Genomic DNA, 27588 nt, shown 5'->3' with positions numbered 1-27588 from the left:
CGGCAGGTGCGGCATGCGCGGGGGCGCGCGTTAGCGCGCGCGGGGCCTGGGCGTGGGGAAGCGGCCGTGTGTGTGTGCGCGCGCGCCCGCCCTCCCGCGTGTCCCCTCCGGCGGCCCGTTCCCCCGTAACGCGCCCTCGCTCTCTCCTCCCTGCGTCTCTCTCTCTCTCCCGTCTCGCACAGAGATGCCCTCGGCTACCAACAGCACTATGGCGAGCAGCAGCAGCGGGAAAGCGGGCCCGGGCGGTGAGGCAGCCCCGGCGGCGGCAGCGGCGGCCGCCCCGCAGGCATCGGGCGGCAGCATCACCTCGGTGCAAACCGAGGCCATGAAGCAGATCCTGGGCGTGATCGACAAAAAGCTGCGCAACCTGGAAAAGAAAAAGGTGCGATTTCCTCTCCCCGGCGGACGCGGGATGACCGGTCCCCCCCTCCCAGGCCCCGAGGGTCGGCCCCAGGCCCCTCGGTCGGCCACCCTCACCCCGGGAGACCCCCGCTTTCTGGCCAGCCTTGCCCCCGCCGTCAGGCCGGCTGAGGGGACGTTGAACCGCCCCATCTTAATTTGTTTTTTTCTTCCTTGTGCCGGACAGGCGGTAGCCGGTCCCTTCGGCCGTGCCCTCCTGCTCCCTGGGCGAGGGAGCCTGTGGCCTTGCGCGGGTTGTTCCCGCCGTCGCCCCCAGGGGCCGCCCGCTGGAAGGTTCCAGAAGGGCGAACGCCTCTCTACCGGCCTTTCCCCTTCCCCTTTCGGGGGTCCCCTGGCCCCTTCTGTCGGCCGCCCTCTCCCGCCGCCCCGGGAGCCAGCCGGGCTCGTCCCCCTCCCCCCCGCCGCAGCAGCGGCGGAGGGCAGAGGCCGGAGGGGTCGTTGCTGCCGCCCCTCTCCAGCCCCGTAGCCCACGGCCCCCTCCAGGCTCGGCGAGACCCCCTCGGCGGCGCGGCTCCCTTCCCCCCCACCCCCTTCCGCCTTTTGTTTCTCTCGGCGGGGCCTTGCCCAGCCCCGCTGTCGCCTCGCCGCGGGGAACGGCTCCCTCATTTCCCTCCTTCCCCCCCACCAAACCCCACCCGCGGGAGCGTTCCCCCTTCCCCGCCCCGGAGGGGTGAGCTGAGGCGGGGGGAGAGGCTGAGGGGCGGCGGGGTCCCCTCAGAGCCCGTGCACATGGAGGCGGGAGCTAACATGGCGGCGGCGGAGGCAGCCCCAGCCTCTCCGGCGGAACTGCATTGTGCCAGCAGCCCGCACAAAGCCGGGGGCCGCCGGCCACCCCACCCAGGGCTTTCTCATCTCTCCTTTTTCATCGCCTTAAGCTCACCTCCCCCCGTTGGGAGTCTTAGGTCAGCTGGAAGCGGCCTTTAAGGAGTTATTTTTAGAAATAGCAAGCTGCTAAATCCCGTGGTCCTTGGACGGTTCGAGTTGTGACAGAAGAGGGGAAAAAAGGGTGTTGTGATTGCGTACGGTTTGTGTGGCACCCATTCAGTGCTCTGTGTTGCTAGATTAAATGAGCCTCAGAGGGCTTTCCAACCTCCAGAGCATGAGGTGTCCCTCAGAAAAGTATTAACACACACACACACAGCCTAAAGACTTGCTTTAAAACACTAGACTACCAAGCTAAAATTAGGGAATACTAAAAAACAATTTTATGCCTGTGTTGAAGCTCTAAATCTCTTCTTGCTCTTGAAAGTCAATAAGCACAATTACTCTTCATTTTTTTTAACTACCGCTTCAGATCGTAGTAGTATAGATTAGTATTCTATATTTGCAGGAGGTGGATCCATTAGCAGTAAATTAGTCTGTACAGGTGAGTTGAGGGTGAAACACACTGTACATTACCTGAGAATATGCACAAAGCATAGTTTCCCACTTAAAAAAATGAGTGTTGGGTTTTTCTGTTTTTTAAAAATGAAACTACAAAAAGCAGCAAGCCAGGAGCTTTTTAAATTAAGTTTTATAATTGGAGGATCTTTTATTGATCCTTTTCTGAATGCTGTTGTGTATAGATAGGACAAAATGTCTGAAACTTGTCATCAATATGTACAAACGTGCACACACACAAGAGCACTGGTCATTAACTTGAGTAGAATGCAGATTTTTGTGTTCGCCTCTAGTTGTTTCAATAAAATAGAATGGTTTGAAATGATTGTTGTATCTAGCATACACAAAAACACTCTAAAAATATTTTTGTGTGGTTTCCAAAATGCATATTATAAAAACTAGAATTAGCAGGTGAACATTTTTCTGATCTATTCTGTACTTTGAAGTAATAAAGAGGATGAGCACGCTCCTGTTGCTGTGCGGGTCAGCTTTCCTTTCTAGTAGTGTTTTTATTTACCTTTTAAAATAAATAATTTACGCCTAATTTACACTTGGACTAGCCATTCCATTCTGTTTGGACTTTTGGTCTACTTGCATAGAATCTTAAGTTAGAAGGATATGTGGGAGGCTATTATTCTGGCAGAAGAGAGTGAAAATTGGCGGTGCTGGTCTCAACAAGGCCCTAGGTTTTGGGGTTTGGGGTTTTTTTTGTGTGTATGTCTGTGGCTGCTGTCATGACTTTCTGTAATTGGTGTCGTGGCAAGTGAAAATGGGACAAAGCCCCTTTTTTTTCTGGAAATGGCTTCTGTTGAAAGATCTTCCGTTAAAGTTACTTAGGGCATCTCTTTTTGAGGTATTCAGTGCTAGGCAGCACGGGCTTGAAAAAGAAAAGGCAAAGGCTAGCTCTTGAAGAAGAAAAGCTAGGTGGGTTCTCACACAGATGAATTAAAAGTTCAAACTTTATGGGCTGAAGAAGTTGTGAAACTTACTGAGGTAGGACTCTCATGTAAATGTTATAGAAGTCGTGATATATTGTCGTTGGTGTATGAAAGCAGAATTTGTGGTCTCAAGCCTCTACCTTGGGAGAATCAACAGTTCGTCAGTTAATCTACATTCTTTAATAAAGAGAACAATTAGGGTCCTGAAAACAAAGCTTATTGTACACTTGGACATTGGTATTTTTATTTTATTACTTGATAAATTTACTTAAGTACACAAATTAATGGCTTTTTCCTGTATTTTGAATCTTTCGACTAGAATTATTTTTTTTTAATTATCCAGAAAGCAAAATTGTACTGCATACTGCACAGGCAGGATTGGGTGCAAAATACAGTACTTTTCACTGAAAATTTCTGCTTAGTTGAACATTTAATCCTTTCTTTATCAGCAGCTGATAACAAAGGCCAGTAGAGATGATTTTGAGAGCTTTGTATTTGAGAACAAATACAAAAATATTCTTGACTTAGACACGTGCTTTTGAAGGATGAAAAAGAACTGCTCCATAAAGAGGTACCATCTTAGGTTTTAAATGGTATGTGCAGCTTTTAGTTGAGGAAAGGTCATTCTTTATGACAAAATTAGAATTTTTGAAGTTAATTATTTAGTGTCATGTTTCCTTCTAAACTCTGAGGATAACATGATGTGGCCATCAAAATAACAGCACACAATTTCAAATCAAAATATTTAGAGTTTAGTACTACACTATTTTAAATGTTTTTGTATAAACTAGGGGTATTAGGTTCTTGGTTATGCTTTCATTTTCTGTTACTGAAAGTGACCTCATTATTTGAAAGAATAATGTATTAAAAGGGACTAGGATAATTTGAATTGCTGTTCATAAATGCATGTGAAAACATGGCCTGAAAATGTCTGTGTTCTCTTCATCTCTTTATGTTTGGAAATGATAGGAGTGCTATCTTGTTTTCTTCCTCTGTTCTTAGATGACTAGATATTTGTGCGTGGGAGGGGGTGACTGAAGGGGTATTTTCTCTACAAGACCTTCAAAGAGACTTGAGTATATGTTGACAAGATTACTTAATTTAAAAGTTGCATGAACTCCTCTAGGTTTTTGTTGGGCACCTGAGGTTAGAATCTTACCAGTTCTCCAGGTTCCCTGGGAGAAAATACTTCAGTAAGACCTGCACTTTCTTCTCCCTGCCTCTTCTGCTTTTTGGTTTTTAGAGGGAAAAACTTTTCCAAATTAAGCCAATTGGAATCTAGATAGAACTCATGTCTTGATACAATGACTGAAAAAAAAAAGCTATTTTTGCTTTCAACTTGTGTAATATAGCATGAGCTATGTGAAAACAGTTTTTAAAACCAAATGTTCTGTAAGAGGGACAAAATCTCTCATTTGCCAACATGGTTTAAGGTATGGGCAGGTGGTCACAAAGATTATTATTCTTGGACAACTGTAAAGATGAAGTAAACATGTTAGCTTAAACTACTTGACATTACTTGAGCTTGGTGTTACAGGGTTAAAAAGATGGCACATTTTAGCTATAACTGGTAGCTTAGATGCTGTGGCTTTATCAGCCCATCTCTGAATTTTCAAATAAGTGTAATCCTGACTGGGTTGAAAAATGAATACTTAAAAAGTGCCTCTGTCATTATCGCACAAGAATTTTCACTGGAACAGTAGATGGATGTGTCAAGTTAATCTGAGTTGGTTGAATATTGTGTTGGGTTTCCCATAGGGGAGACAGTTGCAAACCTATAGTAAGAGCTGAGATCAGATTTCTATTCTGGTAGGTGCAGCTAATGATAGCAGGGAAGCGCCACGCTTCTAGTTGCCCATCAGTAGCACCACTCTTAAGTGCTTTTGCACCATTATTTGGGCCACTCGGATGTTCAAGGCTTGTGAGTGTCTCCAGAAACTGTCCTTATGAAGCTTGGTTTCAAATTTATCTTTGGAAATAAAACGTGATTTTGAAACCAAGAAATTGTAGAATTTGTTTGAAACTGTGTATTGAAAGCCCAAATCTTTCTTTAAAAGCTCTTTTGATAGCAGTTTTGTATAACCAAGCTTTGTATCTTAAAAACCAAGCAGGTTTATCTGTCACGTTATTGGTGTTTGGTACTTTCAATATATTCATCAATGACTGGATAGAGTGCGCCCTCAGCAAGTTTGCCAATGACACAAAGCTGGGGGGGGGTGGCTGACACACCGGAAGGCTGTGCCACCATACAGAGAGACCTGGACAGATTGGAAACTTGGGCAGAGAGGAACCTTATGAAATTCAACAGGGGCAAGTGTAGGGTGCTGCACCTGGGGAGGAATAACCCCCCGCACCAGGACAGGTTAGGGGTGACCTGCTGGGGAGCAGCTCGGTGGGAAGGGACCTGGGAGTCCTGGTGGACAACAGCGTGACCATGAGCCAGCAATGGGCCCTTGCGGCCAAGAAGGCCAATGGCATCCTGGGGCGCATCAAGAAGAGTGTGGCCGGCAGGTCAAGGGAGGGCGTCCTCCCCCCCTGCTCTGCCCCGGGTGAGGCCGCCCCTGGAGTACTGTGTCCAGTTCTGGGCTCCCTGGCTCAAGGAGGACAGGGAACTGCTGGAGAGGGTGCAGCAAAGGGCTGCCAAGATGAGGGGACTGGAACACCTCTCTTATGAGGAAAGGCTGAGGGATTTGGGTCTCTTCAGCCTGGAAAAAAGACGGCTGAGGGGGGATCTTGTCAACACTTAATAAATACTGAAAGGGGGGTGCCAGGAGGATGGGGCCAGGCTCTTCTCAGTGGTGCCCAGGGACAGGACAAGAGGTAATGGGCACAAACTTGACCATAGGAAGTTCCATCTCAACAGGAGGAGGAACTTCTTTGCTGTGAGGGTGGCAGAGCCCTGGCACAGGCTGCCCAGAGAGGTGGTGGAGTCTCCGTCTCTGGAGACATTCCAAACCCACCTGGACACGTTCCTGTGCAGCCTGCTCTAGGTGACCCTTTTCTGGCAGGGGGTTGGACTGGGTGATCTCCAGAGGTCCCTTCCAACTGTCCAATTCTGTGATTCTGGCTTCATCTTGCTCTGTTTTGTTTTTGACTTTTATGTAGCATAGGGATTATTTCTCATATAACTAGATACGTGATGACTCCTACGAGCTGTGAAAGATCTAGTTATTTAAGTTTTTTCAGATGCTGTTTTGATGTTTGGTTGATGCTTTTCTTCTTTCAGAAGAGAAAGATTTGCAGAATGTGTTGGGAGAACCCAGTTTATGTTCTAGAATTCACTTGCTGTTGAGAAAGTAACTCACTTTGAATGTTAATGATGAGTAGAACAAAATCTAGGTCTCTCTGTGTAGTCAACTTACCTGTAGATTCATAGTGTCTATAGGAAATACTGTATGGCGATTTGGAAAGAGAACACATATGCAGCCACCAAAACTTTTAGGAGTTACACTCATCTGTGGCTTAATTTAGTCCAGGTTATGGAAGAAGCAGTTTTTTTCTCTGTAGTTGATGCATCTGAGTTTAAAAGGTGTACACTGTGAAGGTTGCACACACCCGTGGATTCTGCGTTTCTTTGGGAAGGAGTGGGTCCCGTATCCCTGTGGCTGAGTGTTTGGTGGGATCAGGCCCCTGCCCCAGCTGTCAGCCTGGCCATATGGCTGCCCCTGCTGGCATGTGGGGAGCAGGAGAATACCCCTTTGTGATCAGTGTCCTCTGGGGCAAGATGGTCGTGAGACTGTAGTCTCAGAATCGGTATGTCTTTATCACCTGCTTAAAAACTAAGAAAGGTATTTTTTTCTAAACTGTCAAACTGACAGACTTTAGGGGAAAAACCCGCAAGAATATTTACAGTTGTTATTTTAAAAATTAATTCAGCTTAAACAGAAGACCTCTAAGTGTTTTGTGTTCTAGAGTATTGATGTAAATGCTTCGTTACGTGTTCTTGGTTATAACTCAGGACTGAAACAGCTTCTTGGGACTTCTGTTAGGTATGTAGATATGAGAGGAAGTGAACCCTGACAGTGAACATGAAAGCTGTGAGGTTTTTTTGAGATGTTCTGAACATCCATGTTTCATTCCTGTTTAAGTGTTTTACCTTTTTGATATTTTTTTTCTGCCTGTTTTTCTGAGGAAATGGGAAGACTGGTGGGTTTTGGTTTTTTTTTTTTTTTATTTTTATTTTTTAGTGATTTCTGTGCAATCTTTGCTGAGAAATTGAACTGATGAATGAGCGTGGAGATGATGGAGGGTGAATAAATTACAATGTACAAATGTTAAACAGGTTAATAAACTTCTGTTTTCTAGCTTGGCTTTTCTTTTGCTTCAGCGGGAAGCGTATAATGGAGCTATTTTAAATTTTGGATTATCTTAATTGCTTAATGCTGTTAAAAAGATAACGTGTTTTTTGAAAGATCTCAGAAAACAGACTTGCGGTAGTCTCCTCCATCTTTTCTTTGCTTGTAGTGAAGTGTGCAGTACAAAATGTTTACTCCAGCTGGTTGAAGAGGTTACCGACTCCCCTTCCGCCTTGTGGCTTGTCATATACACTTGTGCCTCCGTAACTGGTATAAAACATACCATTGAAATTATGTGGTTAAATATAGCGCCTCCCTCCTGCTCCTGGCCCCCTTTTTTTAAGGGTTATTTTTAATCAGATCATTCCAGTGGTCTAGTTTATAGCACAGCACTGTAAATTACTGTAACAGCACAGCTGAGTGGTCAGGCATTTTAAAACCGGTATTGTTTTTGAAGCTAGTGTCATGTAACTGCGTTTTTTTTCACTTTGGGATGGTGTTTTTGAGGCAATTCAGAGACGGTAATGAGAACTTGAGTGTGAGGGGAAGGTATCTGTTACCATAAAGTAACTCGATTTCGTATTCCTATCAAAATAAAATCATGGGCATATTTAAGCAATGAACAATGCGGCCTTCTCCCTGTTTCCCCCCGGTAGCCTATGTATAGTGCTTTTCTCTTAGGGAACTCCAAAATACTTCAGGTGTCTTGGTGGAAAAAGAGCTGAAGCACGGTGGCTTGCTGTCTGCAGAGCTGGGGTCTGCTGACTCATGAGCTGTTTAATAGACAATTTGTGTGCTCGCTTTGCCACTTGATTATTGCATGTTTTTTTCTGCTGGCCTGGCTTTTATACTTCAAGATGTAGATCCATGATGAGTGAGGATGAAGCTGTGTAAGGGCGGGTAAAATTAAGATCTTTACCTCTTGCAGACACTGCAGTAGGTTGCTAAGCAGGAATTTTACTGCAGTTATTTTACAGCACCAATGCTGCTCTTAGATTGCTGCAAGTTGACGGTACAGATTGAAAAGAAAGCATTTTGCTTCCTTAATATTTTTGTCTAATGCAGCATTTGGATTTTACAGTGTCTTTGGGATGATAGGAAAATGCTTGCTTGGCATTTGGAATCTTTGTGATAGCATGTAACTAAATACACATGTGCTTGTCCTCTGCATTGCAGCTGAAAGGGGTTTCTTTCTTCTGCTTCCACCTTTCTGATATGAATGTTACTAAGGAACAAAAAGTGAGAAGTAACTTTTCTTCTATTCCTAACGGTTAGACATACTACCCATTGGTTTTTAGTTGATAAATTGCTGAATAAAAATGAGCAAAGCATTTACATTAGACCTAAGAATATTTGACCATTTAAGAAAAACTTATTCGCTGTTTGAATATATTATTGCAATATGCTTAATCTGAAGATAACAACCATGGTGAAGTAAGGCTGAATGGAAAAATTATGCAGAAATAGTTGTAGTTATTTGGGATATTTTTGTCTCTTCCCTCCCTTATGCCCTTAGTCACCAAAATGGATTATGTGAGTGTTTTGCAGCATAATTTTGCAATACATGTTTCTTCAACAAAGTTGATCTAAGTAGTGTTCTCCTAGGATTTGATGTTCTGTCCCGTTTGGTTTATTGATGTTATTGTTTACGGGTTTGTGTTGGAAATGGCATCACAGAAATCGGTGGGTTTTTTTAAAATGCATTTTTGTAGGCACTGTTTAAACTGTCCCATATTAGCATTACTGCGCGGCCTCACAAACAATTGCATCAGTGTGACCAAGGGAATTGTAATCTGCAGCATGGGAGTAAGTGGCTTGAGCAAGCAGGAACTTTTAAAAATTTCTTTGTCTGCAAAGCCAGTTCATTGTAGGATTTAAAGTACCTTAAGCAGCGGAGGCTCCAGTTAACCTGGCTGGCTTCGCACTGGGGCACTGCAGTGTTTGAGCTCTTTACCCTCCCTTTTAGACTTCACAGCTCAGCTGTGACCTCTTAAATCACGAAAACTACTTTTGTGATTGTCCAACCACGTCCTCATCTATTCTAAAGTACGTATGTATAGGAGTAAAATGACTTTATTTCCTGTTGTAGTAGGTTTCCAATATGCCAAATGCTTTTCAGGTGTATTTTTTTTTTTTATGTAGTGCCAACTGTGGCCGCTGCATTTGACAACCGTTACTCTGCTAGTGTCCTTCCCCAGCATGAAATTCCCAGTAATATATTTTTGGAGCTCAGGAAGTTCTTCTTTGACTTCTCCTAGGCCATTACTGCCTCTGATACACTGAAATATGAAGTAGTTAAATGTTAAATCTAACCTGTAGGATTGTCAAAGAAATAGTGTTGGTGCATCTGACATCAAAAGGACCAAGTCTCATAAGGGTGATTACGTGTTCCAGTAAGTGATACTGGGCGTCAAATACTTTGTAAGAGAAGCTTTCTTGTTAAACTGTCTTACAGACTCTGATCTTTCCAGAAGGCCTGAAATTGAGCATAGAAGTTGAATTAGCTAGAAAAATATCAGTAAAATATTTTAACTGAAATGTCCTGAAACAGAAGTAGTAAAAAAACCCCCAAAACCCACCACCAGCAAACCCCCCCGTCGTTCTGTGGCAACTATAAACTCTGGAACAGTGGTTGCATCAGGGCTTTAATTATTTTACGTTCAAAATTAATTGAGTCTTTCTGTTTGCTTTCCTTTTCATGTTGTTGTGCTAGATTGAGATTGGGAAGATAATTGTTAGGGACTCATTTTAATGGCTTTTTTAATAAGACCAAGGTAGATTTCATAAAAAATACAAGCATATGTGATAATACAGAAACGGTGAAAGCTTAGAGCTTAATAGTTATATTATTCTTACAGACTTTTTACTTAACCTGTAGGTTCTTTGTCGCTTCTGGCATGCATGTTTTGCCTGCTTTTGGCTAATGTCAGTGTTTTGTGTGGTTTTGCATTTAAGCAGATTAGAGGACCATTCCTGCTGAAAATTAACCTAATGATTCCTTTTTCAGGTTCTCTCCATGAAAGAGAAATCTTAATGCTCTTGAACAAAAATATTTTAGAGCTATTAATATGTATTGTGTTGGTGGGCATTCTTGCACAAAGGATTAGAAACTGTTTTAAATTCTTTAAAACTATCTCAACTGATGCAAGTACAAAGAATTACAGTTCTGAATCTTATTAGCATTGACAGTGTTTTTTTGCAGTCATGTTTTTGGTATTGTAGTGGTACAGTAGAAATAAGCTCTGACTCAGTTCTGAGTTCAGCTCTATTGTTTGGACTGAAGGAAATGTGCATTGAGAGCACTCTCCCCATTAAGGGGAATGTATATTTCCTCTGAAATTAAGACTGGTTGTGAAGATGTATTGTAGTAGCCAAATAACATTAAAATATTTGTCTCTTAGGGAAATATTTACTTTTTTTTAACCTAGAAGACAAATTTTCTTGGGTGCTATTTCCACATAAGTCACATGCTTGTGTAATGTATTAGAGTCCGTGTTGACTGTAATATTACAGTACCTAATTTTGTTAGCACAAGTAGAAAAAAGCAGTAACCTGATTTTGGCTCCTCATAACAGCATTTTTCTTTCTTTTCAGAGCAAACTTGATGATTACCAGGAACGAATGAACAAAGGAGAACGTCTGAATCAAGATCAACTGGTAAAATGAAAAAAAAAATACTAACCAGATCTCTGTTAAATTGTTTTGTGATCTTTGTGGGGAAGGAAGGGATGAATTTCACTTCCTCTTTCCCCTTGTTAAAAGCTAGATTTTTCTGAGCTCTGGCTTGGCCTCAGTTTTTTTTACCTAGAACACCTCAATTTTTCTGTTAATCAGAAACTGAAGGAATGGGTAGGATGAATGTGTTGTAATGCTTTATGTATGTTGAGGTTAGGTTGTAAATAAGCTGTGGTGAAAACTGGCACGTGTTATAACCTAGGACTGTTGAAAGTGCTAAATGATACCTTAGAGGTTCTCTGGACATCATCCTTCTCTTTGCAGAAAATGTGCCCAGGGAGATCTTCAGGAGCTTAGTCACTTGGTAGCTTGTAAATACTGTGCGGTCTAGTTAGAGATGTAGCTTAGACCAAGTTTTGAAGGGCTCTGAAAATAAGCTGCATCCATGTGTATATCACAGCTGTCAGTGCAGCAGATGTGGCGCTCTAGATAAGCTGGGCTTACTGGATGGATGCTGCCTCTCTCCTTGTTTGGGCTGGTGCTTCAAGTAGGTTATTGTAGAGCCTGACTCAACAGCAGTTTTCCAGTTGTAGTAAATGTAAAGCAAGTACCAAATTAAATTCAGTTGTATGGTGCAAACATGCATAATGATACTTAGATTACCAGATGCTCAGTAATCAACAACATTTTGATGATGATTTTTAACATTGAAAAGAGTGAAGGAAAAGAAGCAAAAGCAACTATTGCAGCTGTTGACAGTTAACAGAATTAGCTGCTTCCCTTGGTCCATGTGGTCTTTTCATCTGTCTAGGCTTCTCTCTGGTTCTTCTGTGACAGCCAAAAACTGAAATATCACTGATTTGTAGTTTTTTGTTTTTTAATGGCATATTTTGAAAATAAACCATGAGACGTTTTCTATTTGAGTGAGGAAGAGAATTGAAATCTCATATTGAGGAGGGAACTTAGGAATTTAGTTTTATGAAGACCACAGCTTGACTACCACACTTCATAAAGATAAAATCTTTTTTGGTTGGAGAAATACCAGAAGTATTTGTTACCATCACTTCTGTCTTTTGCTTCTACATATCATCTAAGAATGATGAATTTTGTAGATCATCCAGTGTATATGTGTATCTCAGCTATATTACAAACAGAAATCCTTAAGGGGAAAAAAAAAGCACATACAGTTCATGTTCCTTGCTTTTCAAAGAAAAGTAGGACCTTACCTTATCTTTGGTTCAATTGTTCTTACCAAGAACATATCCATTATTAATTTTGTCACAGCAGGAGTGTAAATGTCTCAGCTGTTTTTTTTTTTCCCCTGTGCTGACTCAGTAATTTCTCAGTACTGCAAAGTTGGGTTAAGGAGTTTGGATTACTTTGGTGCAAATCAGAATATTAGATTTAAGAAAATAGCAAATGATACAGATTTCTGGAGAAGGGAACATTATGGTCTGTGTAGCATTTTGATTTTGGGCTCTGAGTCAAGGTAACAGTGCATCAATTCTCACACATTTCTCTCTTGAGCAGTTTTGAGTTGCCAGATTACTCTTCTCCCCCGTTCCCCTGGCCTGCCAGTTAGTTTTTGTCAGAAACTGGCTAAAGCCAAGCATTAAACTAGAAGTCTTTTCAGTATTTTGGCCAGTGAAAATCAAAATTTGACTTACATTGTTACAGGCAGTCCCATTCAGGGATGCTGTGTCTCGCTTAGGAACTGAAAATGTGGGAACTTTTTTGTTGGAAGTATGTATTTTGTTCTATTTGTGATGGTTTACTTTTGTGTTTTCTTTTTTTAAGGATGCGGTGTCAAAATACCAGGAAGTGACAAATAATCTGGAATTTGCTAAAGAACTGCAGAGGAGTTTTATGGCTCTGAGCCAAGATGTAAGTAAAGAGCAAGTGGTGCAATGTGGGCTATTGACTGCAATACCAAACACTTAGGCTTTGAACTGTCTTTAGGTAATACTAGATGCAGTGGTCGCCTCTATTTACAGAGATGAAATGCTCATGATGTCTTGTATGTTTGTCTCTTTTGCTCTGTGTACTAGTTCGTGTCAGGTTTTCTGAAGACTATATCTAAAATATTTTTCTGATGGACTGCATAAATGTATGGGAACAAAAATAATGTAACTTTCTGACAAAACACAACTGTTGAAAACAGTGTGGTGGCAAAACAGGCTTGTCATGCAACATTATAATCAGCCACTTACTGCCAATAGTAAAACTTTCTTAAAGGAAAATGGAGATTTCACAGTCCTGCTTCTTTGGCAAGTGGCTGAGGGTTTTCAGTTCTTAGTATTGCCATAGGATATCAAGTCTCAGCAACTGAAAACATTGTGGTTCATTTTTCAAGATTCTTTCTGTCTTTTTAATTGCAAATACAGTCTGAAACTGCAGTGTGGGACAAGATTAATACTATTTTCATAAAGGATATGTTAACTAAATACTAGTAATACCAGGTAATCTTTTGGGTTGGTGTTTTATCAAGGATGTAAAATAACAGTGGAATCAAGAATAAGTTCTAAAACTGTAATAGACAGTTCCGCTTATATAAGCAGCTTTGCTTTGTTCCTTGTGCCAAGAGCTGCAAACAAAAAGAGGCACTTTAGACCTCTGCAGTATCATTGCAAGGAAGAATTAATTCTGGGGCAAACTGAAAGCGTAACCCATTCTACAGGACTGGAAGATTGTAAATGCAGTAATAAAGTTAGAGTTAATGAGTTTGGAAAGAGTAGCAACATTGGTAGAATTCATTGTGTAGTTGATGTTAGTGCAGCAGACTGGTCTAAATAGTGTATTAAGTTTGTGAACAGACTATGTGATAATTTGAAGGGCATCAGCATCCTCACATTATAAACTGCTTTTCACATTCTGTGTGGCTGTAAGTTTCTAGGCTTCTAAGCCAAGGTATTCCTTTGCTTTTCTTGCATCAGATTCCATGTATGTTTATGGAATATTAGTAATGAAGAACTTTCTTTGAACGAGTTTGTCCTGAAATATTTCCCCAGTCAGCTGACTGCTAAAAGAATCGAGTGAATCCAGGAGTGACAAATTGGTGCTCTGCTTTCAAACTTGGTAGCAATTTTTTGTGACTGGAGTTAGTAATCACACAGTTATGTTAAGATATGTCTTTGATTTAAAAAAAAAAAATAAAGTTTAGATGCTTCAGATGGAGAAAGTTGCTGTAACATGTTAATTTTTCTGAAAAAAATGATTAAGGATTTGTATAGTTAGAAAGTGAGCAAGCTGAATTTTGGGTGCTAGATGCTTGGATTAAAAATAAGAATGGAAGAAACATCCTGTAGGTTTAGACCAGCGTTATGACAGCAGTTGTAGAAGGCCCTGTGTAGAGTACAAGGCTGATGATTATCTGTCATCCATTCCCCCTCAAACATACTGTCTATCTCCCCAGCCTTTCATTGCAAAATATTCTGTGAGTTCTCTTCCAGGGTGTGTAAGAAACAAGAGTACTTTTGTTTTGGTTATCTGTTTTAAGCTGATTTCCTACTAGTTTCAATGAATGCCTCCTGCTATCACAGGATATGGTGAATAACCACTCTGTTCATGTTATCTGCTGGCCTTTGTGGCCTTTATGAAAGGCCACCCTTACTGGATATCCCTTACTCCTCCAAACTGAAGAACCCAAGCCTTAGGCTCTGCTCGGAAGGCAACTGTTCTATCCCCTTAATCATATGATTTGCCCTCCTCTGTAGACCTTTTCTAATTGCTGTAAGTCCCCCTTGAATTATGGAAGCCAGGAGTTGTAAAGAGCCATAATGTTTAAAAGGTAGTTAATTTTTTACATTTATGCACTTTCACCTAGATCAAAATCACTTTAAGAGTTTACACAATAATTCATAAAGGAAGCAGATAATAGCAAGCTGACCGTATTCGAAATGGCACATTTGTGTCTGAAGCTTTAGACATAGTAACTGTAGCTACTTAACTGCTTCTCTAAGTCATGAAGTACAGGCTTCAAATAAGAACATGATTTGTGGTATTGATTTTAAAGTTTGTCTTACTTTGCAGGGTTTTGACTGCGTATTCTTCAAATTTCATGGGTTATTCTGCTGTAATAATAGATTGATAAGTGACAGTTCAACACCAACATCCATCTCATCAATAAAAGACATTTCAAATCTATCTTTTTTCCCCTGAGTTCACTACAGAATCTAAGTTCAAGCAATTTAAAATTTCTTTTCATTTTAAACAGATCCAGAAAACAATTAAAAAGACAGCTCGCAGGGAGCAACTGATGAGAGAAGAAGCTGAGCAGAAGCGTTTAAAGACTGTGCTAGAGCTACAGTTTATTTTGGACAAGTTGGGTGATGACGAAGTGCGCAACGACTTGAAACAAGGATCAAATGGAGTGCCAGTACTGACAGAGGAGGAACTGACAATGCTGGATGAGTTTTACAAGCTAGTTTACCCCGAACGAGACATGAACATGAGGTAGGCTTGCAGTAAAGTACTTTTCTTTATAATTGTCAGTCAGTTAAGGACATATTTGTACTGTGGTAATTTAAAGGCTTGGTAAGAAATTAACCCTTACTAATTATTTTTTTTAAGGTTGAATGAGCAGTATGAGCAAGCATCTGTTCACCTGTGGGACTTACTGGAAGGGAAGGAGAAACCAGTTTGTGGAACAACCTGTAAGTATAGTCTCTGTATTAAGAGATAGTGCACTGAACTTGCTTGAACTAAAATACAGTGTCTGATAGAAGAGAATTTTGGCAGTTAATTAACTTTCTGAGTTTTTAGAGCAGGTACTTTTTTTCAGACATTAGCTGTACTGTAACAGAGTGCCTTACTGAAGTGTGAGCTTACTGTGTGGTGTATTTTTTTTTTTTTTTTCCTGATGCAGCGTTACTCAGTATTTTAGCTTGGTCTGTTCCTGCTGTTTCAGCAGTATTCTGCTGCTGGTGGTGCTTAGTAGCAATGCTTTGTTTTCTGGAAATGTGTGTGTGAACAAGGAGCTTTGTCAATAATAAGGCCATGCTGGTTTATGTACTAGGTCATATTTAGCGTGACGTTCTGTTTACCCTTGTCTCCTGCAAAAAGCATCCTGGTTTTGCCGCATTTGATTGATAAACTCTGTAAATCAGGGTGTGATCATGCAGATGGACTGCTTTCTTGCAGAAATGTGAATTTTCACAAACACATACCTTCTAACGTTACACCTTAAGAAAATGTCTCTGCTAAGCAGTTGTGGTTTTTGTAATTTGGGGAATTTTGAAGTCTCTTAATTGGAAATTAATACAAAAGTTTTAGGCAATAGTATACCTTTTCGTAGGTAAAATGGCTAACAGCTTTCCCCCTCTTAAAAAATTTTCAATTATCCTTATTATATTAGAGTAGTACTGAGCTGTTGAAAGACTTTTTTGTCTTCTATTCATAGAAAGTGAAATGATAGTATTGCAATAGTTATCTAACCTGCTTTGTTAAGGAGTGATACACAGGAGTTTGTAAGATACTGTGGCCTTAATTGTACGATTTTGCTTATTAGTGGTAGAATCAGAAACTTCAAATTGTTTATATTGTTGAAATGAAATCTTGTGAGGATGTACCAGGTTGGTATTTTTTTAAATTAATATTTGTTCTGCGAGAACTCAAGTCTGAAGTGATGGTGATGTTAGATCTTTGTGAGAGCTCAAAGGATGGGCCACGTACTTTTTTGAAGAGGTGGAGGAAGGAGGAGGTATGGGGATAGTTTTTGGGAGAGAGCTAATGTACGCTTGGAGACCTAGTCATTTTCTTTCTGGATGAAGTTGTGCTGGATATTGTATCTGGATCTCAGGATGAGCTTTTAGTGATGTCACTGGCAGCCGTTGCTGGTTTGCTTTGTCTTATAATAGGGATGAATGTTATTGTATTTCTGTGCTCGTGTGTGCATATTGATTCATACGGTGATTATGCATGCCAGACCTGCATTGTGAATCTTCCATTTTGAGTCTGTTTTGGTTTTTGTTGGCCAGGACAGTCAGAAATGCTGCCGTGCCAATGTGGCTGATTTGTTTTGTGTTAAGACACCGCAGCATTCATCTGAGGCACTGAGTGCAGGCTTGTGCTTGTTTCGCTTACAAAGGCTGTTCTGAGCCACTTCACCTGGGGGAAAGAACCTTCTTGAATTACCTGTATAAATGTGTTTGTACTCACAGTAGTTTCATAAGAAATTGCCATACAGTGAGGATTTTCTTTAACTAGGAAATTACAAATAAATCAGTTACAGTTAAAACTTTAGCGAGTGTATAAAACTTTACAAACTGAAAACTAAGCAATTGGGTATTTTTGAAATAACAGGAATAAAAGTACGGTAATGAAGTTCATAAACTTTACCTCACTTTGAAGTTTCACAAATCTTCTGAAGAGTATTACATTCTCCTAAGATTCTCCTTACCCTTCAGATTTTTCTGAACATAAGTGGATTATTTATTGATTTATTTAATATTACCTAGTAAGACAGAAGAAATCCTGTAACAGTAGTGTCCATGGACTAGCTTGGGCCAGCAACATCTTCCTAGCAAAAGGGTAATAAAATTTATGTGGGATCTTTGGGAAGGAAGGAAAAGATTATTAGGATTGAATTACTGTTAATCTTTAACTTCTTCCGTTTTCCTAGATAAAGCACTAAAGGAGATTGTTGAACGTATTCTTCAAACTAGTTACTTCGATAGCACCCATAACCATCAGAATGGATTATGTGAGGAAGAAGAGGCAGCACCCGCACCTGCAGTAGAAGACACTGTAGCAGAAGCTGGTAAGAGTATGAAGATCCCCTGTGACTGGCATGTTTGTTAGTGTTGTACTGTCTTGTCTCTTTGGATTCATCGGAATGATTAAATTACAAATGCAGTTTTAAGTGCAAAAACCACTTGTCTCTGAATTCTTTAGGTGTGCTGGTGTTTCGAGTAGAAATGTAATTTCTTGATAATTGGTTATACATCTGGTCAGGCAACATATATAGGGGCAGTCAGACATTCATTGAGCCCTGCTCTGAGCCATGGGGAGGGAGAGGCAGAGCTGTTTTCCAGGAAGCGTTCTGTAAGGCTGACTCTTGCCAGCTACTTTTGAGAGACCGTGATCCTTTCTAAACATCACATCATAAATTTCTTCCATCATGTGCAAGGAAAGACTTAACTTTTCTGCTGCGGAGCATCAGCTGAATGAACGAACAAAGTCGCTTAGTAGTACTTGGTTTTGAACGCATCTTCCAGCATTTGTTTGTCTGGTATGTCACTTGCTGAAATAAGAACCCAGGCTAACAATGAAATTATTTAGAAGCAGGTTTATGCAAATGAAAATCATCTTTTTCCGATTTTGTTTTTCCTGCAGAACTTCTCATTATGATTTATAAACAAAATTTTGTTTGTCTGTAGTATTAAAATGATAGAAGATTAAAGTTCTGGTTGCCTGAGGCTTTTCCACTTTTCAGTCTTTCCACCAGCTTAATCCTTTGTCATAAGGGAAGAGTTTTTGAAGCAAGGAGTGTGCTTATATACTTAAGAAACTGAGAATGTGGTACCAACCTTGAAGAAAAGGTTCATGATGTTTTTTCCCTTTTGAATATGTTGTGGAAAAAATTGAAATTTAGGGTAATTAAACATAACTCTTCAAAGCAAGAATTTAATATGAAATTTTTTAAAAAATTTTATTTCAAAACTCTGAAAATCCTTGTTATTCCTTAATTCTCTGTAATATCCCATTGTTACTATTTTCTTAATTCTGAGACGTGAGTTTCTTCATCTACCTTGTAGCATTGGGTTTGTTTCTGCACCCAGCAGATACTTAACTGTACAAGTAAGCAATATTGAGGCTCGAATTTCAGATCTAATCAAATTCCCATCCCCTTGAAGATGTCTGAGAAGGCGACACATGCCCTAACAAGTAGCAAGCTTCTAATATTAGGTATTAATGTCACTCAGGAGTAAAAGCCTGTCAGTTCATTCTTATACCTAGCTGTACTTCCTGTGTAGTAGTAGTCTATAACATGTTTTTAAAGTAAACGTTTTTGATAAATAACGACCGCAAACATGCATCACACTTCTTGAAAATTCCACGGTTTTAGGAGGGGATTTTTTCATCTAACTTTGTATCTTCCAGGTCTGTTACATGATGTTTGGTTTGCTTTGTTTTTTTCACATAAATGATATATTTTTCTTACAGAACCTGATCCAGCGGAAGAATTTACTGAACCAACTGAAGTTGAATCAACTGAGGTATTATTCACTGGAAAGATTGTCATTTTGTATAGCTTTAATGCCACTTACTTTTACTTTCATACCCTTTCTTATTTTTATTTTAGTATGTAAACAGACAATTCATGGCAGAGACTCAGTTCAGCAGTAGTGAGAAGGAACAGGTAGATGAGTGGACAGTTGAAACGGTTGAGGTAAGATCTTGTGTATTGCAGGTAAAATTGCAATCCCTGTTTCCGCTGACTCACAGCTCATAGGTTTTAGTATTGCATCCCTTCTCCCCCAATATATATAAAAATACATATATTTAAGTAGGTTTGGACTCACTATGCAGTCTTCAATTATATATTTAGCTCAGGAGTATCTAAAATAGAAGCTGCGCAGTCTGGCTAAGTTTGTGGAGAACTTGCTTTGTTCAGTAGTGGCTTGCTTGGGAAAATGGGACTTAAGTCTTAGGCTGAAAGAGGCTTCTTTGTGAAGGCTTTTTTTTTTTTTTTTTTTTAAGAGGACTTTGCTGCAAATGTAGAACTTAAGTTTATCTACACAGCTGCTGACAGCATGGCTAGTTCTGCGTTTCGTTGCGTGGTTCCATGGAGAGGGAGCTGAAAATTAGTATCTCAACTAATATCTACTCCAAATTGCACATGCACATAATTTGATGTTAAAATACGCCTGCCTGTACGTCTCTGCTTTCAAGAGCTATAGTTCTTCAAGTGTTTAACTTGTTACTACTTTGCAGTTGAGTGGCTGTTTGCTTGTGATGTTTGTGGTACGTTGCTGTTGGGATCTGTTCCCAGTTTAGCAATTTAGACTCTAGGCTTAACTACATGTACAAGTCCATTTTATTATACTTTAAATTGTGTTCTGCACGTACGGGAAACGACAAGTCGCATGGAGTCATTCAGATGTTTGATATGTTGGAACTTGGGTTCTATCCCATCTCTTAGGAACAGGTATGAGCAGCATCTTCTAGCAGCTTCATTTTTGATTCGCTTTAGCCTTCTGTAGCAGAAAATTACAGATGGTCAGTCTTTTAGACTCTCTTCCTTGATGTCTTCAGGCTCTTTTAAGTGTGGGAGTGCAGTAAATGTTCATCGTGTATTCAAGTGGTGAAAAAGAGAGGAGCCATTTTGATATGATTATCTAATTCGCCCAATTTTTACGTTCAGTCCAGCTGAAATTTGTGTCTTACGGTGTTGAAGACAACTAAGAGATATAATAATACTTAGGGTGGGTGTGAGGCTCCTGTAACTCACGAGACAACTTTTCCCATGTACAGGAATGATTTTGGTAGTACCTTGTCATAGTATTCCATTCTCATTTAAAAAACCTTAAAATATCATTGCTATCAAATGCAATCTAAGAAATCTCTTAAAAAAAAAAAAAAAAAAAAAAAAAAAAAAAACCAAAAACAAACAAACAAAAAAACCCCTAAGAAACCCTCCAAAACCACCCAGATTAAAGTCATGCTTGATTGGGATATTCTTACAAGGCACAGTATTTTAATTCTTGATTGGCATCTTGAAATTTACCCAAATTAAATCTGTGTTTATACCAAGAGTCCAGAGTAGCCTAGAGGTTCAGTTCTCTGCGGTTTTTAATGTAAGTAATGTGGATGAAGACATGAGAGTATAGGAAATGGCCTTAATGATTGAAGCCTGGTGTGCTTCCCTCTGCTCTTAAACTGTAAGACTGTATTGCACAGTTGAAAACTCACATGCTTCTTCATGGGAATAATAATAATATGCAGTAACTGTACTGGTATGGTAAAAGAATTCAGGTTGTAGTTTTGTATCAGACGAATTTCAGAAACTCCTGATTTTCCACACATCTCTACTAGTCAGCTAAATCCGCATTATATCAGCTTTGTTTTTGTAAACCAATACAAATTATATATACTTTGGTCTCAGTTTTTTGGACTATGTACAGATAAGCGATTTGAAGACTGCATCTTCATAATTAAGAACCTTATTTTCTCAGATTTAGCACAAAAAGGGGAAATAGAGAATAACGGTCTTTGAAATTATTCTTGCAGGCACCAAAAGCCCATTTCTCGTGGGAATGCAACTGAGTTATCCTTAGGGAATGTGATGATACATGTGGGCACAAAGGCTCTATACAGCTCAAGGTAGTTGTGGCATTAGCAGAGTGAGAGCTGCAAATGACAGCTGTTCTTTTTGGAAGCTGGTGGTATTCTGAAAGAGAATATTTATGCAGAAGAATTTCCCTAATTGTTTATGAAGAGGAAGGATATCACAAACTCCTCTCTTTTTCAGTAATGGTTGAGTAGATGTGATACATTCAAGATTTGTGGGTATGGTATGTTTATAGTTTGAGAAATGATGGTGTCTCACAATGACATTTCTTTAAACTGAAGAATTTGCTTGTGAATTCTCAGAATTGTATTTGCATTTCAATTATATGATGTTTTAATTTTGGTGAAGATGTCTTTTATTGGTAATAGTGGAGATTTTGTTTGTGGGGTCATTTTTTTGTTGTTGTTGATCTGGGTTTGGGTGGCTTCTGCTTGTTGTTGAGGTTTGTTTGTTTGATTTTTTTTTTTTTTTAACTGCTTCCTTTGTAATAAGTGCCTGAAACTGAACCTGCTTGTATAGACAGTTCTCTGTCTTAGATTATGGAACTTTGGTTGGATGAATGTGTGCGTATTTTTTGTAGAACTGGAAAATCTGTTCTGTGACTGCCAGACTGACAACATTCTGGTTGGTTTGTGGTCTCACTTCTTCTTTCCTCCTCCTTTGCCCCCTGGCCTTCTCAACCCTGTTGTTCTCTGACTGTGTCTGGGCAGAGGTCGAGTGGCAGGAGGCAGGGTGGCAGAAGGGGAGCGTGCAATTTCTGCTATTCTGCAGAAAAAGAAAGAATTCCACCTTGCTGCTATGCCCCCAAGACGAATGGAGATGTAGTTGGGTAATAATTTGCTTTCTGAATAATGATTCTTATATTTAAGTAGTCTCTGTACCTTTTTCATGCAGCAGGCTGTTAGCTGTTAACTTTAGAACTAGAGCCTGTTCATTGGAAACTTAATATGCAGAACTTGAATATATTTTATTTTTTTAGTAGTTTCATGCTGCTATGATTATAATAGGTCTAAGTACCTGGTAGTGATAATAAGAGGAAAGGAATAGGCCCCAAGCAGTTCCTTTTGGCACTAAAAAAAAAAAAAAGAGGTTTGAAAAAGATAACGTAAAATGCTAAGCACCATCTGAAGTTAGTACCGTACTATTTGTGAAAAAGGAAAACGTTTGATAAAATTTTGTCCCTGTTCTGTGTTCTTGCTTATTCCGTCAGCTTGTTTTTTCTTGAAGATACTGAATTGTTAAGAATGACTTGGACTTCCGAAGTTGAGCAATAGTACTCAAATAATTGAGAACATTTTTGATAATGGTTGTGCAGGAGACGAGCAGCTGCTGGTTTTACCTCTCAAGTTTCACCTAGTCATCCGGCTTGCCTTTTTTCTTTACTTTCATTTTACAGCTTTGTAATGTGCGAGAGCTCTGTATATGCGCTCCTGATGACATTTTCAAAAAGATGTTTTTTCCACTCACAAGGAATTCACTCTTAATTTGGAAACAGGCCATAATTTGGAGTTTGTGGACTGTGTAATACAGCAGAGCAGTTGTGGTGGTTTGCCAGTGTGGACAGCCTTAGAGCGTACTCCCATGGGAGTTGTCGCATTACTTCCCCTTGGATTGCTCATAGTGGAGATCTGGATCTGAAGGGAATCTTGAAGAGGAATGTAGGTTGTGATCGGCTTTTAGTTTTGTTTAGAGATTTTAATTTTTTAAAATATTATTTAATTTTCTGTTCGAGATAGCTCGGCATTAGGTCAAGGAAAGAGTCATTGGAGTTTGTGAGGCAATTGCATGTGTGGAATGTCACACACAGACAATGTTTGTATATCTGAGGAAAGAGTAGGCATCCTGGGAAGTGCTGTTGGTTTCTTTGAGAAGTTTGAAAAAAAATTTAAAGGCTTTGAGGGTGGATAGAGGGAGTTAAAGTTGGAAATTCAGACATATGATTATAGAACTGGTCCAAAAGAGACTGTTTTGGCACTTGTGATGACAGCTGTACAAAACTCTGTTCTGCAGTTTTAATAAGAAACCAGATATTTTATTTAAATATTTTGAACTTTCAGGTGCATTAATTTATAATAATAATTAATAACACTTATATCCTGTGCAACTGTAAGTTTAAGGCTTACATGTTTATCTGGAAGATTATTAATGATGAAAAGCTCCTGGGAATAGAGAAGCGATAGACAAGTTACTGACAGTTATCTTCTCATTAAAGGACAGTTGTTGACATGAATGCAAATTGAAAATGGCACTTCTGTATTAAGGGAGTGGCCTAAAGAGCAAAACCGGTTAGGACTGCGGAAGTGCTACTTTGTGCAGGTCAGGTGTCCTTGTAACGATCTGTTTTCAAGCTCCTTGTTGATGGTTGTTCTTAGATGCTCATGTTCAGCTTTCCTGGTTGCTCTGCTGTCTTTGATAAGGTGGTATTGGAAAGCATGTTGCTGTCTGTACCTTTGTTTATATGCACCGTATTGGAATATGTCTAGTAAATCTGAGCTTTCTTGCCTGCTGTAAGTTGTGCTTCTGCTTCTGGGCTTCTGGTGTCCCCCCACAGTGCTCTCTGCAATCTTCCCATCCCGCAATGCTGCCTGCTGTTCTCTGAGACCATAAATCAGTTAGCTAGGATAACACTTGAGACCTTGGGTCTAGACATGGCTATGAAAATTTAGACTTTAGAAGTCTTAGGAAAGACAAAAATTCTGACTCTACTTACATTACTGAAAAGGTATGAGAGAAGAATTGTTCTTCATGTGTGCTTATTTCTGAAACTTACCTTTCCCTAACTTTCTTTAAATTTGCAAATGTTGATAAATTGCTGTCTCAAATCCTGCTCTAAAAAAGTCCCCATAATACTGAACCAATTTTTGTTGGTGCTGTTCTTGATGGGGAATAGAATAGATAGAAAGAAAATAGAGCACAGTCTCTAAACTTTCTCATCCTGTGAAGTGCTCGGGTCAGTACCTGGCCAGCACCAGTACTGGCCTGACTGGGAGGATGTGGTATTTTTCTTCAAGAATATTATAGTAATTGTGACCATAATGAATTAGGCAATAGCCATAAATTTCAAGAAATATTGAGTCACTTCTGTGCGGTGCTATCTTAAGCTGAAATTTCAGTCGGTTGCTTGTTTCTTATTAGGTTGTAAACTCGCTGCAGCAACAGACACAAGCTACATCTCCTCCGGTTCCTGAACCTCACACGCTCACTACTGTGGCTCAGGCAGATCCTCTTGTTAGAAGACAGCGAGTACAGGACCTTATGGCGCAGATGCAGGGCCCATATAACTTCATGCAGGTATGATGGAACCCACCATGGTACTGTGAAGCTAGAGTCAAAGAAACACAAAATAACGCTTTTTGGATGTTAGTCACGATTTAAAGAGTCTGCTGTAACTTATTTGGAAAATACAGTGGTCTTGCAAACAGTATAGTGCTGTGTGGCAAGATCTCATCCAAAGTCAAAGTACAATGAGAATGTTATTTAGCTTTTCAGTCCTTGTTTGTACTAAATCCACAGAGAAGGCAGAAGGTTGGGCATCATGGGGTGCCGTAGCGTGTATTCTGTTTAAGTGAGACCAGATGTAAAATATCCCTTCTGTAAGCTAGTTCTAAATTTTGTGTTGTGAAAAAATTCTACAACACGTGAAGAGAATATATTTTTTAGTTGCTTCTTGAAGGTTCTCTTTAATCTCTAAAGTTAGATCCAACTAGAAATGCATTGGGACATAATGGAATACCTCAGAAAAAGCCTCTCCTCTTCCTCTGCAAAGAAAAGAGTAGACAGCTTGGCAACAAATGAGGCATACACTTTTTATGTTCCTTTTTTTGTTTCTCCCTACAAAGTGTTAATTTAGGATAAAGAACAAAGAGTAGATCACTGCCTATTCTATCAGGCTATTGAAATCTCCCTCCAGTTATCTTTTTGTCAGATAAGCTGTAATTTGTGTACATGGACTGAATTTTTATTGTGATAAATACATTTTGGAATTTTTAGCATCTTCATTGACTTAAACTGTGTGGTAAAACCAGAAATTGTGTAACTGGACTAAGCTTTCTTTATTGTAACCTGGTAATTTCTGCACTCTGAATGTTAATATTTTTAAAATGCAGTAAGTTGGATTTGCTCTTATTTTTATTTTTTTCCCAGGACTCTATGCTGGAGTTTGAGAACCAAACACTCGATCCTGCCATTGTGTCTGCGCAGCCCATGAATCCAGCACAGAATTTGGACATGCCACAAATGGTTTGCCCTCCAGGTTTGTAATGGTAAATCCTAAACATAAATATTGGGAAAGTCTGCAAGTCAGCTATTAGAAATGCTTCAGTTACTGCTACATAGTAAAGAGATCATCACAAGTAATAATACCGCGCAGTTAAAGCGTGTTTTTCTCAGAAATGTGATTGTACTTTTGAAGCATACTATTTGTAGACTTCAGATTCTCACTTGCTTCTACATTTTGCTTGCAAGTGTGGAATGTTTTAAACTTTTTTTTTAAATGAACAAAATAGTTTTGCTTAGCCTTATGGAAATCGCTGGATTATTTTGGACAACTAGAAAAAAACGTACTTTGCATGGAAATAGTAATTGGTATTTTGAGTATAGCTTTGCCATGCCAAAGGCATAATCATCTTCACGATGATGAGCTCTCAAATAACTGAGTTGGATAAGATGGTGATGCTGTTCTGTGAAAGGTTTGATTGTACAATGTAGTAACTGAAATTATTTTACTTCAGTTCATGCTGAGTCAAGACTTGCCCAGCCTAATCAAGTTCCTGTGCAACCAGAAGCTACACAGGTAATGTATTTAGTAAATTGTATTTGGGATTTTAAATTATTTTAGTTTTGATGTTATAAGATGACTTCATTCCTAACTATAGGACGAACTCAAAGAAAAAGCTGAAGCACTCATTTTGGGAAATTTGTTATGTCCATTATCTCTTCAGCATTATCACTTAGAAGCATTACTACATAGAGCTTTTATGCTATTCAGACATTGCGTATCTTCTGTAATGGAATCTTATCAGGTATTACCCTGTTTGGAAAACTGTTGGGTTCAAGGTTGAAGTAGGAGTTTATTGAGGAAACTGCATTTCTAATGAGAGGCCTAACTGAAGGGCACAAGCCCAGAAGCAGTTGCAGTTTGCAGTGCTCGTTGTGATGGCCCAATACGGACTTCTCCTCGTTCTTTCAATCTGTGGAGCTCACCTCAGTCTTCAAATTCGGTGTGTGGATGTGATTTTTCATTTCACAAATAGAGTTCCAGGTGCCTGTGTGTTAGACTGCCATCATTTAAAATCTGTATCCCGTGTGACGGTGAATTTTAAGTGGGTTTTTTTCATGATTCAGAGGAAGTACTTTGTTTGGAATGCTGCCTGTTAGTGCTACTCTAATATAGCAGTTTAACTTGAGGTTTCTCTGTGCATTCTGTTCAAGATGGACTAATAAATTGACATGTCACAGAATCGCACAGAATCGCAGACTGGTTTGGGTTGGAAGAGACCTTAAATACCATCTAGTTCCAACTGTCCTGCCTTGGGCAGGGATGTCTCCCACTAAACGTCAGTCTTTGCCTAGTACTGTTCTCTTTCAGCTTAAGCCACACGTAGTGATATTTCTAATTCAGGTAGAAGCAAGTTGTCCTTCATTTGTGACAGAAACGCCAAACTCAAAAGAACTTGGTTAAAAGGCAGTCTGTATCTGTTGAAGTGGGCATCAGACCACAAATAAATTTAATGTATTAACTATATAGTTTGTGGTGCTGTTTTTGACTTGTTCTGTTAAGGATGAGTCCCAGTTGCTTGCTTGGGTAGTATTTTAATACTGCGAGTTTTAGAGCAGTCAGAATGAGTTTGAATGCTGTTTTCAGCTATTCAGCTTTCCTGAAATTCCTGTTTAAGTAGGATTTCTTACGCGTGCTTCTGCAATGTATAAATGGTCTATTCACCTTTTCAGTAAGATGTGCCAGTTTCTTACCGAATTGTCTCGTGATTAAAGAATTTCCTGAATAGGAAAATTAAGCACGTGTGTCATCTCTGAAGGAATCTGCTGGTCTCAAGTTATGAATCTGATCCCTGTAGGTGTTTGAAAACAAAAAGAAAAGCCTGGATAGATTGTGTGTCTCAGACTGATGGTAGTATAAATTGCTTGATCTTGTCCAGATTAGATCTGCAAGATTTAAGTCACTTATTTCTATGTAACAGGAATGTGGGTCTTTTCCTGAGTTTCCTCTTTATGTAACTGCTGAAGTGCTAGTACTCTCAGGAGTTGTTGTTTTGTAGGTGTAGAATAATTTTTTTGTCAGAGTTCTCTCTGCACTGGCTTTTACTTTATGATTAAATGATGTCTGTGACTTTACCCCAATGGATTTTTCTCTTCTTATTTTCCTTTCCTCTGCCACTCCTGCCAATGATTCCCTTGGGGATCTTGCAAGCAGTAGCTAAGCTTCCTTTTGAAAGTTCAACAAAGCAATGTGAACACACCCATCAGTTGTTATCGGTTGCCTCTTAACGTCTCCAGTGGCCTTAAATGCAAAGTCCTCTGCTTTGTTGGCCAGTTTTCACTGGACTCTGTGTAAGGGAGCAGAGGCTGTAAA

General features: G+C 39.7%; 1 protein-coding gene across 5 annotated transcripts in view; it reads left to right on the top strand.

Moving 5' to 3' along the window:
- Positions 1 to 27588, top strand: part of CAPRIN1 (cell cycle associated protein 1) — a 42086-nt gene that overhangs the window by 298 nt on the left and 14200 nt on the right. For 2 of the 5 annotated variants that reach the window (XM_054197697.1, XM_054197698.1), the window contains exons 2-12: positions 183 to 382; positions 10628 to 10690; positions 12506 to 12592; positions 14922 to 15160; positions 15278 to 15360; positions 17328 to 17465; positions 18872 to 18924; positions 19011 to 19097; positions 24135 to 24290; positions 25143 to 25251; positions 25730 to 25791. In XM_054197697.1, coding sequence (XP_054053672.1) covers positions 185 to 382; positions 10628 to 10690; positions 12506 to 12592; positions 14922 to 15160; positions 15278 to 15360; positions 17328 to 17465; positions 18872 to 18924; positions 19011 to 19097; positions 24135 to 24290; positions 25143 to 25251; positions 25730 to 25791 — 1275 coding nt within the window. In that variant the 5' untranslated portion in view covers positions 183 to 184. Of the gene's footprint in view, positions 1 to 26; positions 383 to 10627; positions 10691 to 12505; positions 12593 to 14921; positions 15161 to 15277; positions 15361 to 17327; positions 17466 to 18871; positions 18925 to 19010; positions 19098 to 24134; positions 24291 to 25142; positions 25252 to 25729; positions 25792 to 27588 lie in introns of those variants that run through there. The other 3 variants (XR_008465865.1, XM_054197700.1, XM_054197699.1) reach the window with 3 other exon arrangements.

The sequence above is a fragment of the Rissa tridactyla genome, chromosome 4 (assembly GCF_028500815.1).
Source record: "Rissa tridactyla isolate bRisTri1 chromosome 4, bRisTri1.patW.cur.20221130, whole genome shotgun sequence".
Lineage (NCBI taxonomy): Eukaryota > Metazoa > Chordata > Aves > Charadriiformes > Laridae > Rissa > Rissa tridactyla.
This window is presented reverse-complemented; position numbering and strand designations above follow the sequence as displayed.